Source organism: Trachinotus anak, unplaced genomic scaffold, assembly GCF_046630095.1.
Source record: "Trachinotus anak isolate AG129_WGS33_773 ecotype Australia unplaced genomic scaffold, CSIRO_AGI_Tana_v1 ptg000002l, whole genome shotgun sequence".
In the NCBI taxonomy this organism is placed as follows: Eukaryota; Metazoa; Chordata; class Actinopteri; order Carangiformes; family Carangidae; genus Trachinotus; species Trachinotus anak.
In genome coordinates this window covers 16,235,045-16,249,623 of record NW_027273853.1, presented here as the reverse complement: position 1 = coordinate 16,249,623, position 14,579 = coordinate 16,235,045, and the positions used below count along the sequence as shown (strand labels likewise).

Here is a 14,579-nt window from a genome sequence, read left to right as displayed (position 1 = left end):
GCAAACTGGACAAACTCTCAGTGTTTGTATGCAATAAAAAAAGTTGAAAGTAAGTACATTTTCAGTGGATTGTACTAAATCATTTGCCAGGTTGAACAACTGGCAAAGTCAACATACACATCTGCATGCAAATGTGTCATATTTCATGTTTCCTTGGAAGCCGCAATAGCCTGGACAGAGACCTCTCTCACTGCTCTTCACAGGAATAACATAACCTGGTCACTTAATGTCGTAGCTGAATCACTACACAAGCAAACTTAAGTGGCAGAAGTGGAGCTCAAGAAAAATAGCCAAGTGTGAAAACAAGCTAATCTCTGAGTAGCAAACTGTAAAGTAGAGACTGGCTAAAGGTACTGAAATAATTCTAAATAAAAATATGTAAACTGTTACATGGCTCTCAATTTGTTTGGTTAGGATATAGCACTAGCAAGTACAACATCACTGGTTTATAAGGCTGATGAATAGAAATCAAACAAATTCAGTTCTGCTCAATTCGAGTTTACAGACTTAAAAAATAAAAACAAACAAAAAAAAGATAATTTACCCACAAATATGAAAGCACAAGATATGTTTGCATAATGATACGAGATAATGAATTAATAGGCCTATTTCATGGCAGACAATTTGGCTTATCCTAGTAGGAAAAGTGCCACTAGTAATGTTAATGATGGTCTTTGTTCTATTCAGCTGCCCCAGTGAGGCAGGACAGTGTAACAATGAGCCAGCATGCATAATATCAGGACCCTGAAAGTGACGCAGCTTTGAACTCAGTCATCATTAATTTCATTATTTACATCTGTGGTATGTGCAATGAGGAAACAGGAAAAAGTGGGGTTTTTATAAGAACTAAATACCTAAGCACGTGTCCTTAGCCCCCAGCCCCACCTTTTTTCATGTGGGTCCCAGCACCTTCAGGTATCATGGGAAATGACAGAGCAGACAAATTGGCAAAAGAGGCAGTCAAAAAAGCTGTTGAGATCAATATTAACTTATCAAAATCAGAGGGAAAAGGCATAGTGTGGAAATAGGTAAATCAAGAGTGGCAACAGTATCAGTATACTGCGATAAAAGGTTGACACTTCCACTTACTCCAAACATAGGAAGTTTAAAAAGCAGGAGAACAAAATGGAAAGAGCAAATAATGATAAGCAGGCTGAGATTTGGACAGTGCAACCTTAATGACTCTACGTCATAGGAAAACATCCAACCGGTCTTTCTGATCGGACAGTGGCTAAAGGGGAAGCCTCTCATCTTCCCCTTCTTCTTTTTGTGCCTTGTTCCCCAGTAATTGTGCAACCATCATTTGGAGACTTCTTGGATAATGTAGCAAAAGAAATGTGTTTTAAAATGAAAACATAGCAGTGTGGATGTAGCCTTAGACTCAGCAGACAGGTAGAACACCTACACACTAGGACACAGGAACCAAACATGTTAAGAGGAAGGTAAAGTCGAAGGAACAAGGGAACACTGCTGGTTTAATGCTGATGAGCTGATGAGACGGGGGCTGTTTTGCAGGCCAGTGGTGGGTATAAGTGGCAGGTGGGGAAAATAAACACAAAACACAAGCCCATGTCTTGCATCAGCCAATTTTAATGTTTTATGTTAATATAAATGATTTAATTAAAAATAGGTACATGGTAGACCGAACAGTTTTTTCAATTTCTGTACAGTGAGAAGTTTTTTTTTTTTTAATTTTGAGCCATTTAAATGCATAGGAGTCCATGGTCATTGGCTTTTGCTTGGTATCTCTTGATGGTTGTAATTTCTGGGAGCTGGGCTGTTAGTGAGGTGACTTGATGGGTTTGGAGTTCACTTCAGACTGCTTTTGGTCCCGTAGCCTACATGACGTCCTGTATTTGTCTTCTTTGAAGGTGGGATTAATCATAATTATTTTTGACCTCTTCATTTTTGGCAATAACGAATGTTAAAATATCCCAAAACGGACACTGAGTTTGCAGAGGGGACGTTGCGCCTTTCTCCAGCCTCAATTACCCAAAAAGCAATTCGACAATCGTCACCGTGTTGTTGCGGAAGTGCCGGGGAACGCTGTGCTGCTACTCTGACAGTTGCATTCATTCTTCAGAGCAGATATTTCTTACTGGTTTGTCTTTGTGGCGCCAACGTTTACGCGAAAAACCTGAGCAATGGCAGCTCTTAAATACGCGGGTATGGACGATACAGACAGTGAGGATGAGTTACCGCCTGGGTGGGAAGAGAGATCTACGAAAGATGGATGGGTCTACTATGCAAAGTAGGTGTAATCCCTCTAGTAACGTTAACTGTACATATGCTAACCAGTACGTCTGTGTATGGGTTTAATTTTAACCAAAGGATCGTGTCGATGTTATCAGTCTGTGGCTAACAGAGCTGGCTAGCTACACCAGTTTAAATAAAGTTATGTACCTGATTTGACAGCATGTGAAGTCCACAGAGCTCACTTTACGGTGGGTGTCGTGTGTGTTGGTGCTTGACAGATGTTTAATGTGAAATGTCTTGATAAGGCTGACTCTGCTGTCGCGAGTGGTTACGGCACTATGCAGTGGTTGTGTGGTCGTGAAATAAGATGCATAACTTTATGACAAAGATATTCTTTGAAAATATAATCCTAAAACCATCGTCAGTGATGGGACAGTGCACCCGGTTGCTTGTGGTGACACTGGAAAAATACACAACCCAGTAGTTTACCTGCAAAATGTGAAATTTGGTTACTGGAGAAACAACAGTGTTCATCTGGCTCTTTAGTGTCTGTCATTGATAGATAGATATGATTGATTTGTTAGACATATTTGATGTTGGCTTGCATGTTGAAGGCCTATGTGATGTCTGTATTGGTTGTCTTGTGTACCTATTTGGTTTGTTTTATGAATATACATGTGTCTGTAGTATTTGGTTGAATTGCAATATTTTTGTAGTCCATGGCAATGTTTTGTCTCGTCTGCTGTTGTTATGATTGTGTGTCTTTTCTATAACAGCTTTCATTAGGTTGTGTTTCATTCATGTTGTTCACTATATTTTATTGAATGTATATTTTATTGAATTGAATGTTTGTTTGCTTTTTTCTCGCTTGTTTGTTTGTTATAGTGTATAACATCAACCAACCCAGAGACTGCTGAAAATGAGCCTTTTGACAAAATTTGGCACATTAATGTAACAAAGATGTTGATCATTATGCACTGGTCTGGATATATAGATGAACAAATGAATAAATGGGGCGAGGTAACAACCAAGGCCACTTGAAGTAAAATTTTCTTTTGTCTCTCTGTACCAAACAGCCACGATGAGATGAAGACACAGTGGGAACATCCTAAGACAGGAAAGAAAAAGCGTTGTGCTGGAGGTATGTATTATTCAGTTGTTTTTCAGTATCTTAAATGCATTTTTTAATGATACTTGTAATTTTTTTTACTTCTGTTTGATTTGATTAATGAGTCATTCTTTATTTATTTCTTTATCGTCTTGTCTGGTGTTTTTGTTTGTTTGTTTTTTGTTTACCCACCCCCTCCTTCTCCCCTACAAGTGTTTTCTGACACTTGCCAGGCCGTCATTGTAAATAAGAATTTCTTCTTGCCTGATAAAATAAAGGTTAAGTAAGGATAATGATAAAAAAACTCTGTCTCTTCCAGGGCTAAACACATGCAATGCAGATGTTTTTTTTTCTTACCACAGCAAGGATTGAAACAGAGTCCTTAGTTTACCACCAAGTTTACCACTATCAGATGGCTTATACCAGTTGCTGGCTTATCACGCAAAGTTATTAAAACAGGACATAGAATTCAGTGTCTGCATGAATTATAATACATTTAATTACCTTACCTCATATATAACCATGGCTTTACAGCCAGCCTTATTAAATGCCTTGTTTCTTGATTTATGTTGTTTGGGAAAGTACTACATAAATTAAGTTATTTGTAAATATAACTTTCATTCATATGGCAAAGATATTAATTTCACTCCTATGTATTCTGGCTATCAAAGAAAAATGATATCTGTCTTTTCCCACAGATTTACCATATGGTTGGGAGCAAGAAACTGATGAAAAAGGACAGATAATTTATGTCGAGTAAGTAGATTGATAATTGAACCCTTGATTGCTTAACAGAAGAAGCGAATGTGTTTATTTTGGCTCCATGGGATTTGTTAGATGATGCGACCCTAGAATAATGCTCCTTTTATAACATTCTATTCCCTATGTCATTTTCAGTCACATTAACAAGCGGACCACATACTTTGATCCACGCCAGGCATTTACAGTAGAGGATGTGATGGTGAAACCAAAACGGTATGATGGAAACACTGCTGCTCTAGAGATCCTGCAAGGCCGCGACCTCTCTGACAAGGTTGTCCTCATTACAGGGGGCAACTCGGGCGTTGGTGAGTTTTATAAAATCTTGATGTGTGTTCCCAGCTCAGTTTGAAATGTTTGAAATCATCAGCATGGAGTAAAGTGTGTTTCTGTGATTTGACCACTAGGTGGTGATGTAGTATCACTTTGAAGTAGATGGGTGTCTGACAGGGGTGTCTCTGCTCCCTGCGAGCACCCATCCCTCCACAGCCAGACATTCATCAACATTAGCCTCCAAAATGATACACTTAGACTCAACAAATCATTCCTTAATACCGAACATGATTGTATTGAAGTTCATTAGCTGGGCTGAATTGGATGTCATTGTTAACTGTAATGAATGGTGTCCATTTGTACCCAGCAAATGCATGGCTCACTATATAATGATTTGGAAACAAATGTATTTCCTCTTTCCTTTAGTTTAAATTAGCACAAATAGTGGCCATTTGTTCAGACTTGCTGCTTTGTTCGAGATAGATAATGACAGCATGAGGGAAATAAAATAAACATAAAATCGTTAATTGTCTTTATATTCAAATCCTTTGTCCCTAGAAAAGCCACAGCGGTGTAATTGTTGTGTGTGTATATTATGAGATGTTGCAAAGCAGCACTGTAATACATAGATTAACAGCAGCCTGAAGACCTTCACTGAACAAAGAAGCCTGTGAACTTAAACGACTTCCTGGCCTTGATCTTCCTCTTCATCTCTACACATATACAGTCTTTAAAGTTGATGCAGTATCGAATGACATGATCCTTGATGTATGGATGGAACTATGTATTTAAAATGTTTGTCAATTTTTTTTTTCCAAACTGTTACCACACTATACAGTTCAAGTTATAGCAAATATATGCTCCTCCAGTGAACAGTGTGAATTGTTAAGGTGTATTAATAACAAACATAAATTCTCAACCGAAATCCTATGACTGTATTTTCTTTGATGAAGTTAATTTATGCAGTGGAAAATGACACAAAAAAGCCAAATGACAATCACTGCAAAATAAGGAAACATTCATAAAGATAACACAATTACCATCTGCAATCAGGATGCAAATAATGAAAAAAACAAAAAACAAACAAACAAACAAAAAAAGAAAAATCCCAGAGGTTAATAAATGGGGACAATAATGACCAAAACAAATCTTTAGGTGTAGGATGGGTCAAATTGTAAAATATATTGGGGTCAATTATCAAAGTCTTTCAGATGAATCAAACTTGACCTTTGAGGCTGCACATAGAGAGCTTGTGTAAAGATGACTGTGTGATGTATACATAAACCCTTGAGTCCAGCTGGAAATAATTGAGTTGTGGGAACCCTTCACCTATTCTGCAGTTGATCACTTGTATAGGAACAACGACAGCTATTCCTTATGGCTTAAATTTGTGTAAAAGTAACATAAAATTTAAGGTGATTTAGAATAAATTATTCAACAGGATAATGACCCAAAACATGCAAACATTAAATCTAAGGGAGTCATGTATTCATTTTGAAATAACAAGTGAATTCTAACGAGCAGTGGGAGTGCTGGTTTAAATGTCTTTTCTGCAGGTCACTGAAAGTCCACCATTACCTTAAAGAACTTTTGAGAATGGAAAAAGTGAGCTGTCAACATCACAACACAGTCCAGACAGTCCAGACTACTGGATTACTGTGGATTCAGAAATAAAACAAAATTATGTTTGGCCGTTTGATGCAAGGTGGCCAGCAATAATTATAAAGGGAGAATGCAGAAAATGCAAATAATTTGAACCACAAGAGGGCACAGGAGGTCCACGATGTTGCTGCTATTGAGGGTTAAAAATGTTCCTGTATTAACTGCTTCACATGGGCCTGTTTTTGTGTGAGTTAAAAAAAATATAGTGAAAAAGATAATCCACATTTAACATTTCTTGTGTTGTGTTTGGTAAATGAAAATTTGTTCATCTGGAAAAAAAAAAGCTTTTCTCAAAAGAATGCATCAACCAGTTACAATGCACAGACATTTTAATAGTGTGTGAATGCTTAATAAACTCATATTAACATAACCTTTGTTTTACTCTTCCACATATTAAATATGCATCAGCCATAATTAATAGTATTCTAATAGTAATTGCTACTGCTGGTGTGCTCCTTTGACATTCCTCCAGTGAAATGTGGTTATGCCAATTGGTTGGACCCACTTAGCATTTTAATGACATCAATAGTGTTTTAATCCAAGTGTCAAGGCTATTTCCATTTTCTTCAGTGCTTATTTCCTCCACAGGAAATGTGACATTTTTATTAGTAATGGTGGGATATTATTTAATTAGCAAATTTACATTTCAGCTCTTTAATTTAGTTCTTAATGCACATGAACATGAAAAGCACATATATGAGTTTATTTATGCATGAAATGTCATAGTCTCTGGTTTTGTGACCAGCCTTGAAGCTCCATTGCAGGAGTGCTGGGAGGCGGGACAGTAATGTGGTTTGTCTTGCCGATGTGATCACTGCTCTCGGTTCACAACATTAGTCTTCCTCTCTTTGCTTTCTTTTGTAAATTAAAAACCAGTACCAACCTGAATGGTGTTTTTAATTGTGATAATGGAAATAAATGATTGCAGTTTGTTTTCCCCCTGTTTCGCCTTCTCTCACTCTCTCCCCCTTCTCTTTAAAGGTTTTCTTACTCTTATAGACCTGTGGTTGTACACCTGTACCTCTGCATTGATTCCTAAGTGGCTGTGACCCAGGCCTGAGCCTCCTATCCATCCCCATTACACACTCCTGCTCAGGCTCTAATTCCCCTCCTATCAACCAACTCTCAGGTTATTTACTGGCCAGGGGTCCATGGAACAGTTGTCCTTAAAGGGCCATTGACGTGATATCTGGCCCCTGCTGGTTCCACAGACAAAATACTTTCGTTCTCAAAATAAAACGATTTTTCTTTAATCTCACATTTTTGTTGGTTTTTTAAACACTAATCTTGAATCTTTAGTGTTTGCCCTTTCCTAAAATTTTTGTTGTCGAGGCAAGACTATATTTGTATTCTCTTGGCACGTGCAGTCACCTCTGCCCTGTGACAGCTCTTTTGGGAACCGTACGTAACAACATATCTGTGTCCCCTTACCTGGGGAGCAGTGTCAGTCTCTCAGGCTCTTTCAGCAGGTGCTGTGCTGTCAGCAGAATGTATGTTTTATAGTGGTCAGAAATAACATGTTGACCCTCTGTCTCACTCAAATAAAACACTCAGGGAAATGTATCCAACTGTCTCCCATGTGCTATTTTAATCCCAGTACTGTACGTCTGATTTATGAAACATATTTAGGTGTAATTTTACTTCTACTACTAGTTTTTTTTCTATTTCTAGACGGGCTCTCAGAAATATAGTAGTATTGTGTATGTAGTATTATCAGTAACAACTTTTTAAAGTGTATTTATATTATTCTCCATTTGCAGTATTTATTATTTTTTATGTTGACGTGTTCAGAGTTTGATCTGAACGTTTTTGGCCTTTCTGTGCAGCTGCTGGTTGTAGAGCTATACCTACAGTTGCAAGGCTCCTCTCTATCTAAATGGATGCACTGAATTCCACATGGTGTTGTTGTTTAGGTGCAGGGTCAATGCTGGAATAAGAAGCAGAAAAGACTCAGGCGGCCCAGACGGGGAATAGCAAGGATTTGGAAAGGAACGCTTCATAATGTTTTAGTATCTCTATGCATCGTCTCTGCAGTGTTTTAGGACTTTGAATGTTATTCTTATTCATGAAAGACTAACATTGTTCTATGTTTGTGTTGATCCCAGTGTTGTGTTAGGAGGATTAAGTGTCAGGCCGGTGCTCTCCTCTCTCTGGATGGAGAGATCCCTAAGCATATTCAGTGAGTCGCAGAGCTGGGGGAGCCTCTGTGTGCAGATTAAACCCATAGCCTAGCTTTGTGGCTGATCATTAGATTGAGGCAGATTTGTTAAGCATAACTGCCATTAAATTGGCTGCAAAGCTCTGGTATTTACTGCACTGCTGTTTATGAATAAGGACCCCCTTAAAGACCCGCGCAGCGATGCGTTAAACCCGAGCCTCGGTAAGGAGGGAAATGCATTATTCATAGTGGGAGGAATTAGATGGATAAAAAGATGTTCCTGGTGAGGGTGGCATGCGGTGCCTGCGTCTCGGTGTGTGTGTCTCTGAGCATCTCTGAGTGGCTGCGTGTGGTTTTGATGACATCCAGAATGCATCTGTGTTTATATTCAGAGGTCTGATAGTATTTTGTGTGTGTGTCCGCTGAGGGGAGCGGACGGCCCGTGTCCTGCTCTGTGTCAGCTTGTGAACTTAGCCACTGAGTAAATCGAAGGAGAGTTTTATTTTTTTTCAACTGGCATTTCATGTCCTCTCTGATGAATGTGTTTATTGGCTACGTAATGAGAACCAGTTATGGTTGGTTAGTCAAATTATTCAACTTTATTAACCTTGGATGAAATTTGCTATGCAGACCCAAACTGGTGTAACATGCGAAGAGTATTATGCTGGAGGCCAGAAGGGTTCAATAATGATTACAGCTCTAATATAATAGAACTGAAGTGGTTAGAGAGAAAAGATGGAATACATATATGTGCTCAAATGCTGTAGGTAAAATAAAATGAAAGGTTACTGGGTTATTGTGTGTAGTCAAGTAGTTTATAGACCTATCGAGTTTACAGTCTGCAGATGATGAGGGGATGAAAGTTACATGATGGGGGGATTTTGATGACAGTGATGAAAATAGCCCTAATGCTCAGGAGATATGTGTGCATGAGCAGGCTTCTGGGGTCTGTGTTTATCCTTGTGCATGTGTTTGATTTGGTGTGGTTACCACGTTTATCAAGTTTACTGGTCTCAGTGTGTGTGTGTGTGTGTGTGTGTGTGAGAGAGGTCGTCAGGTTAAGTCTGGCTGCAGGAGGAGCAGGGGTGACCAGTGTGGTGTGAGGCCATGATGAGAGATTGTGTAGGGAGTTGGAGGTTGACACAGAGGGTCAGAGGAAGAGAGGTGGGGGGAAGGGGGGGTGAGAGACGACAGTGGGGGGGTGGGAAGGAGGCAGAAGGAGACAGGGAGGGGTAATAGAACCACTCCAGTGCTCTCGCCTGGAACAGCTCAACCTTGGGCTGTAATTACTAACCATACATCCCACTTTTGGGGTGACATCTCCCTCCTCTTGGGCTAATGGAGGGGAATTAGAGGGGATCTTAAAAGTCACAAAGTGTGTGTGTGGGGGGGGGTGGGGTTGTGCTGTTCCTCACTTCTTGGGACAAGAAATACATAGCAGCAGCAGGTACAGGTGTGCTTCTCACGAGACAATCTATACCTGAATCTAAAATCACTCCGTCGTTCACTTATTTACCACTTTCTATGTACAGTAAAAGACACTCAGTGGTTTACAGTGAGCAGAGAACTGATAATTTTACTAAAAACGTATTTATTTATTTACAAATCATAAATCAAATGCAACTCAAAGTGCTTAACATAAAAGAGCACAAGTTTAAATAAAAACATTTAGATGAAGAAAACAAGGCATAATATGATAAAGATAATAAAATAGGAGATAAAGATGACAGTAAAAGTTAGACAAGAGTAGATAAAAGCCAGGCTAAAAAGGTGTGTTTCAAGTTTTCTTCTGAAGATAACCACACAGTCTTCTTGTTGATTTGCTTCTATTATCATGTTAAACTGAATATGTTTAGGACACCCGAAGACATTATGTTAGGCTCAAGGAAATTATAACTGGAGTTCTTCACTATTTTCTGACAATTTATTGAACAAATGTCAATTGATTAATCTAGAAAATCATCTGTGGATTGGTCAGTAATAAAAATAATTTTTAGTTGTGGCCTGTTTTGGACACTTGTGAATCATCAGTCATTTTGTGTCATCAGTGGCAGGTGGGATTGTTAGGTTGTCCTGGTGGCCTAGAGGCTAAGAATAACCATGAACTGAAACGTCCTGGGTTCAAGTCTGGTTGGGGACCTCTGTTGCATGTCGTTCTCTCTTTCTCTCTCCCCCCATTTCCTATTCTCACTCTACTGTTGACTTGATATAAAAGGCATATAATTCTGAAAGAAATCCCACTTTTTCAGAAAAAGTGGGATTGTTAACAGAAAGTATTGTACATGTCATTGACAGTGCAGTGGCGGCGCTGGACCAGATGGAGAGGGACTGCAGTTCACTCGCGACTCACATCACTTTTAATAAATCTATTAATTTATAAACCCTTTACTATCTCAAAGACCCACGAATCCTTATGAATAAATCACATTGATTGCACCAAATTAAGCTAGTGAGAGATGCACAGAATTAAACAGTATAATTAACAGTCACAGATTTAACATATTTATTCATGACTCCAGTGATATAACACACAACATATTTTTATGCCGGGCATTACAGTTAAAAATGGCATATAATTCACTGAGGTAGGGTGAGATGTAGTCTGCTCATGATCTGTGTTGCTCTTTCAGCTACAAATTCAGCTCTGGCGAAAGGGGATTGCGGGAACTCGACATGTTTACCCACAGGTCTTGTAATGATCTGAATTGACTTCTGTTTGCCCAATTGTACTGTGGAGCTTATTTTAGTTAAATGCCTCTTTGGATGCAGATCAAGAGAGAGAAGGAGCAGGCAGCTTCGTTTGCCAAATAAACACGTTTACTGACGAGGCTGGTAATGATCTCATTACACTGAGCCAATACACCTGTGTACGAGGGGGATCCAGAGAGGGGCGGCGGGCCAGGAAGGACAAACAAAGCGTGAAATCACTAAATCACACTCATTATTGGGGGATATCAGTAGGGCCAGGATCCTAATGTACCATGAAGAGCATTCACTGCTTAATGGACAATTTTTGTATATTTTATACATTTATACATACACAGTAAAGCTAATTTTCAACAATAGCTGAGCCATTTACTGTGTTTTTGTTACGTTTAGAGCGAACAAGCGCCCAATCAGAGGATCCACTTTAACTGGGTTGAACTGTGTTATCTTCATCTCACACCTTTTTCAAAACATTCTGACCAAAATTAGACTCCTCTTGTTATATCTCCATCTTTACCGTGTTGTTGTCTGATTAGACAAAAAGAACCTGGGAGATCACAGCAGCGTAGCATAATAGTCAGGCCTCCTGTGCGTTGTAAAACAGTTCATGGCGTCTGTCAATCCAGCAGCGCAAAAGAAACCTCCCTCTGACCTCTCGTCATGTTCCACCATCAGTGTACAACGCTCAAACAGGCTCTCTTTGTTGTACACCTGACCAGGAGCTAATTTCAGTGCGGCCCTCTCCACCGTCAACATGGGTGAGAGGGCAGGGAGTCTCTGTTACAGCAACGCCGCTCTCGTTATTTCACAATTAATGTCAAGCCCTTGTTATTTGTCACTGGAAATACATGGCTTTGGTGCTGCTGCTGTTGTTGCTGCCATATTCTAATTTGTTCTCCATTATGGAAAACACTGGTGTCGATTAATTTCACTTTCATGGCTTGTACACACAACAAGTGAGAGGGAGGTGGTGTTGTTTACCAGTAGCCAGCACTCTTGTCCAATTTATAAAGGTTGGAAAAAATGCTTTTAAATTATGGCATGTTGGAAATGTCCTTTTTTTATTGTTTGCAAATTTTCTGTGTTGTGCAAATTTTGTGCTGTGTTGTAATGTTCATGCCAGACACAACCTTAGTGTTTTAGAGGTAGATCTTTTCATTATTAGTGTTTAAAATAAATTATAGTGACAATGCAGACATTGTGAATGACGTTGAGAAGATTTTATGACATTTGTTTCCTAAAGCCTGCTGCTCCACCTGCAAACTCAAAGCACGTATTTACTCCGGGAGTCACACTGCTCGTATTTTTTTTTTTTTTTTTGTGTCATGTTGTTTTTATTTTCACTTCCATTTCCTCTGAGTGAAATGATCTCCGCTCACAGCCACAGTCCCCTCCATTACACCTAATAAGGTGTCATATAATTTAATTCCATGCTTCACTTGTCAGAAAGGGCTTCCAATCCTACTCCAATTTTGAGTTTTAATAGATATTAGTCCTTAACACTCTCCTCACAATTAGGCCTCCCAGTTTTGCTCTTAATGAAAATCTGATTAAGACATATAATCTAATTACAGTTCATATTAATCCACCCTCTGATACACTCTGCCTCTCAGACCCTCTATGGCACAATCAGTTATTTTGCCCGAGCTCCAGTTTGTCAGTCAGGACACTCACACTGTGAATATGTCTATCTGACTCTGGTTTGTATTTACTGTAGAGGTGGGACTGAATAATGTGATGCTGCTCTATGCTGTTGAACTTTTCCACGACACTTTGAAGGATAGTAAATGTCAAAGGAAATAAAAATACGGTGAAGGAAAAGAGTTAATCTCATAAATTAATTCAACCTACGGGTTGAAATGACCCATTTAGACTTGTAATTTAGAAATGAACTTCTCTCCCTCTATCTTCCGTTTTTGTCAGTTTTATCGTGACTACATGATTTGGATGGAGCCATGAAGTAGTCGCGGACTGATAAATTCTGTGCGTATCTGCGGACCTCGTTTCATGGGAGAAATGTCCTTATCAGAGGCTCTTTGATGTTTTGAAATATCACTGAGGTTCAGTCTGAATGTCATGTCTGTTCGATTGTTCATTTGACACCCCTCTATTATGAGCCATGTTTTCATAATTACTGCCATCACTGTATAATTACCAACATAATTAATAACCGACCTCCCTTCCTCCATCCCAGTATGAGCAGAGAAACCTTCTTGAGAGCTGGCGGTCAGATCCAAAACTTTATCTAAGATGAGAGAGGGAGAAGTCCTTAACCACAACTCCATCAGTTTCATCACTTCAGAGAGAAATGATTAACTCCCTGTACTAGACCACTGGGTTTCTCAATGAAAGAAATTATATGGAAAATTGATAGGGATTTTAACTTTCAATCCCCAACCCCCACCATCACCACCACCACCCCATTAGATTCAACCCTTGAGAATCAAAGTTATCCTCAGAAAAAAACTAATCTTTGAAGCCTTGCTCATTTTCATTTTTTTCTCTTCATGTCTTTATCTCTCTGTCTGTCTCTCTGCGTCCCTCCTCGTGTCTCAGGCTTTGAGACAGCCAGGTCCTTTGCTCTTCATGGTGCCCATGTGATCCTGGCATGTCGAAACCTGTCCCGGGCCAGCAAGGCTGTTGGCCTCATACAGCAGGAGTGGGTGAGTGACAGGCAAACCTTCAAGAACATATTCTCTCATAGTCTCTGTTTGTTTTTATTGTCAGGAAATCTTGATCTGAATTGATCTTACTAATAGGTTTTGGATGGGTAGCCAAAGTGTGATGTATCGGAACTCCTCTGTCCCACAGGCATCCATTGTCCAAAAATTACTTAAAACACATTAGTGAGCCACTCGCTGCACTGGACGACTTATTCCTTCGTTATAACGAATATGGGGAGTGTAGTTTATTTTGAGTCAATCCCACATACATCATCCTGCTGCCATAAATGCTCACTGGCATACCAACTGTGTATTAATCTGCAATAGAAAATAGTTGAAAGGTCAGACACTATTGATAGATGGATTAACACACTGCCGGTTTTGATCTTTTCATGGGATTTGTTGGCTGTTAAAAAAACAAAAAAACAAAAAACAAAAAAAAAACATAGACTCTCATCGGCCTTATCCTTTAGATTATTTCATATAATATTTGTGAAATATTATAGGCCAATGTTTTATACTTTGTTCATTTGATATTGTCAATCCTATATATAGGAGTATAATCTATATAAAAATATATATAACATCATCTATATATAGGAGATTTCTCATGTTAAAGGGCTATATAAATAAAAATTTACTTGACTTGTTTCAATGTGAACAGATATATGTGATATGTCTAATGTTACATTACTTCACCTGTCAATGACTTCAGATGGATGATTCAAATTGTTTATGATCCATGCACTCAGGTCTCCCTTGTTGAAGAGAAACCTTTGTATTTATGTTAAGGTTTTCTCAAACTGCCTGCACACTGTTCAGGAAAGGTGAAGAAACTTCTGTACAGCTGTTTTGAGAAAGAGAGAGAGAGAGAGAGAGAGAGTTAAAGGGAGCGAAGGAGGGAGGGAGGGAGAGGGAGAAAAAAAGTGAGAGGGCATCTGATAATTACCTGAGATTATTGCTCTAATATCGCTGCGCTTGTGACGCGTCCCCAGATTTACGAGTGTGGGAAAATAAACAAGTGAAATGTGGGTGCTGGAGCAGAAAGAATAAG

At 39.1% G+C, this 14,579-nt stretch overlaps 1 protein-coding gene across 3 annotated transcripts in view; it reads left to right on the top strand.

The window, feature by feature from the left end:
• Positions 1 to 1,862: 1,862 nt before the first annotated feature.
• The window catches only part of wwox (WW domain containing oxidoreductase), a 127,751-nt gene continuing 115,034 nt past the window's right edge, over positions 1,863 to 14,579 (top strand). The window contains exons 1-5 of one of the 3 annotated variants that reach the window (XM_071501559.1): positions 1,863 to 2,251; positions 3,273 to 3,337; positions 4,003 to 4,060; positions 4,202 to 4,371; positions 13,419 to 13,525. In XM_071501559.1, the coding sequence (XP_071357660.1) occupies positions 2,145 to 2,251; positions 3,273 to 3,337; positions 4,003 to 4,060; positions 4,202 to 4,371; positions 13,419 to 13,525 (507 nt within the window). In that variant the 5' untranslated portion in view covers positions 1,863 to 2,144. The remainder of the gene's footprint in view (positions 2,252 to 3,272; positions 3,338 to 4,002; positions 4,061 to 4,201; positions 4,372 to 13,418; positions 13,526 to 14,579) is intronic. The other 2 variants (XR_011694090.1, XM_071501552.1) reach the window with 2 other exon arrangements.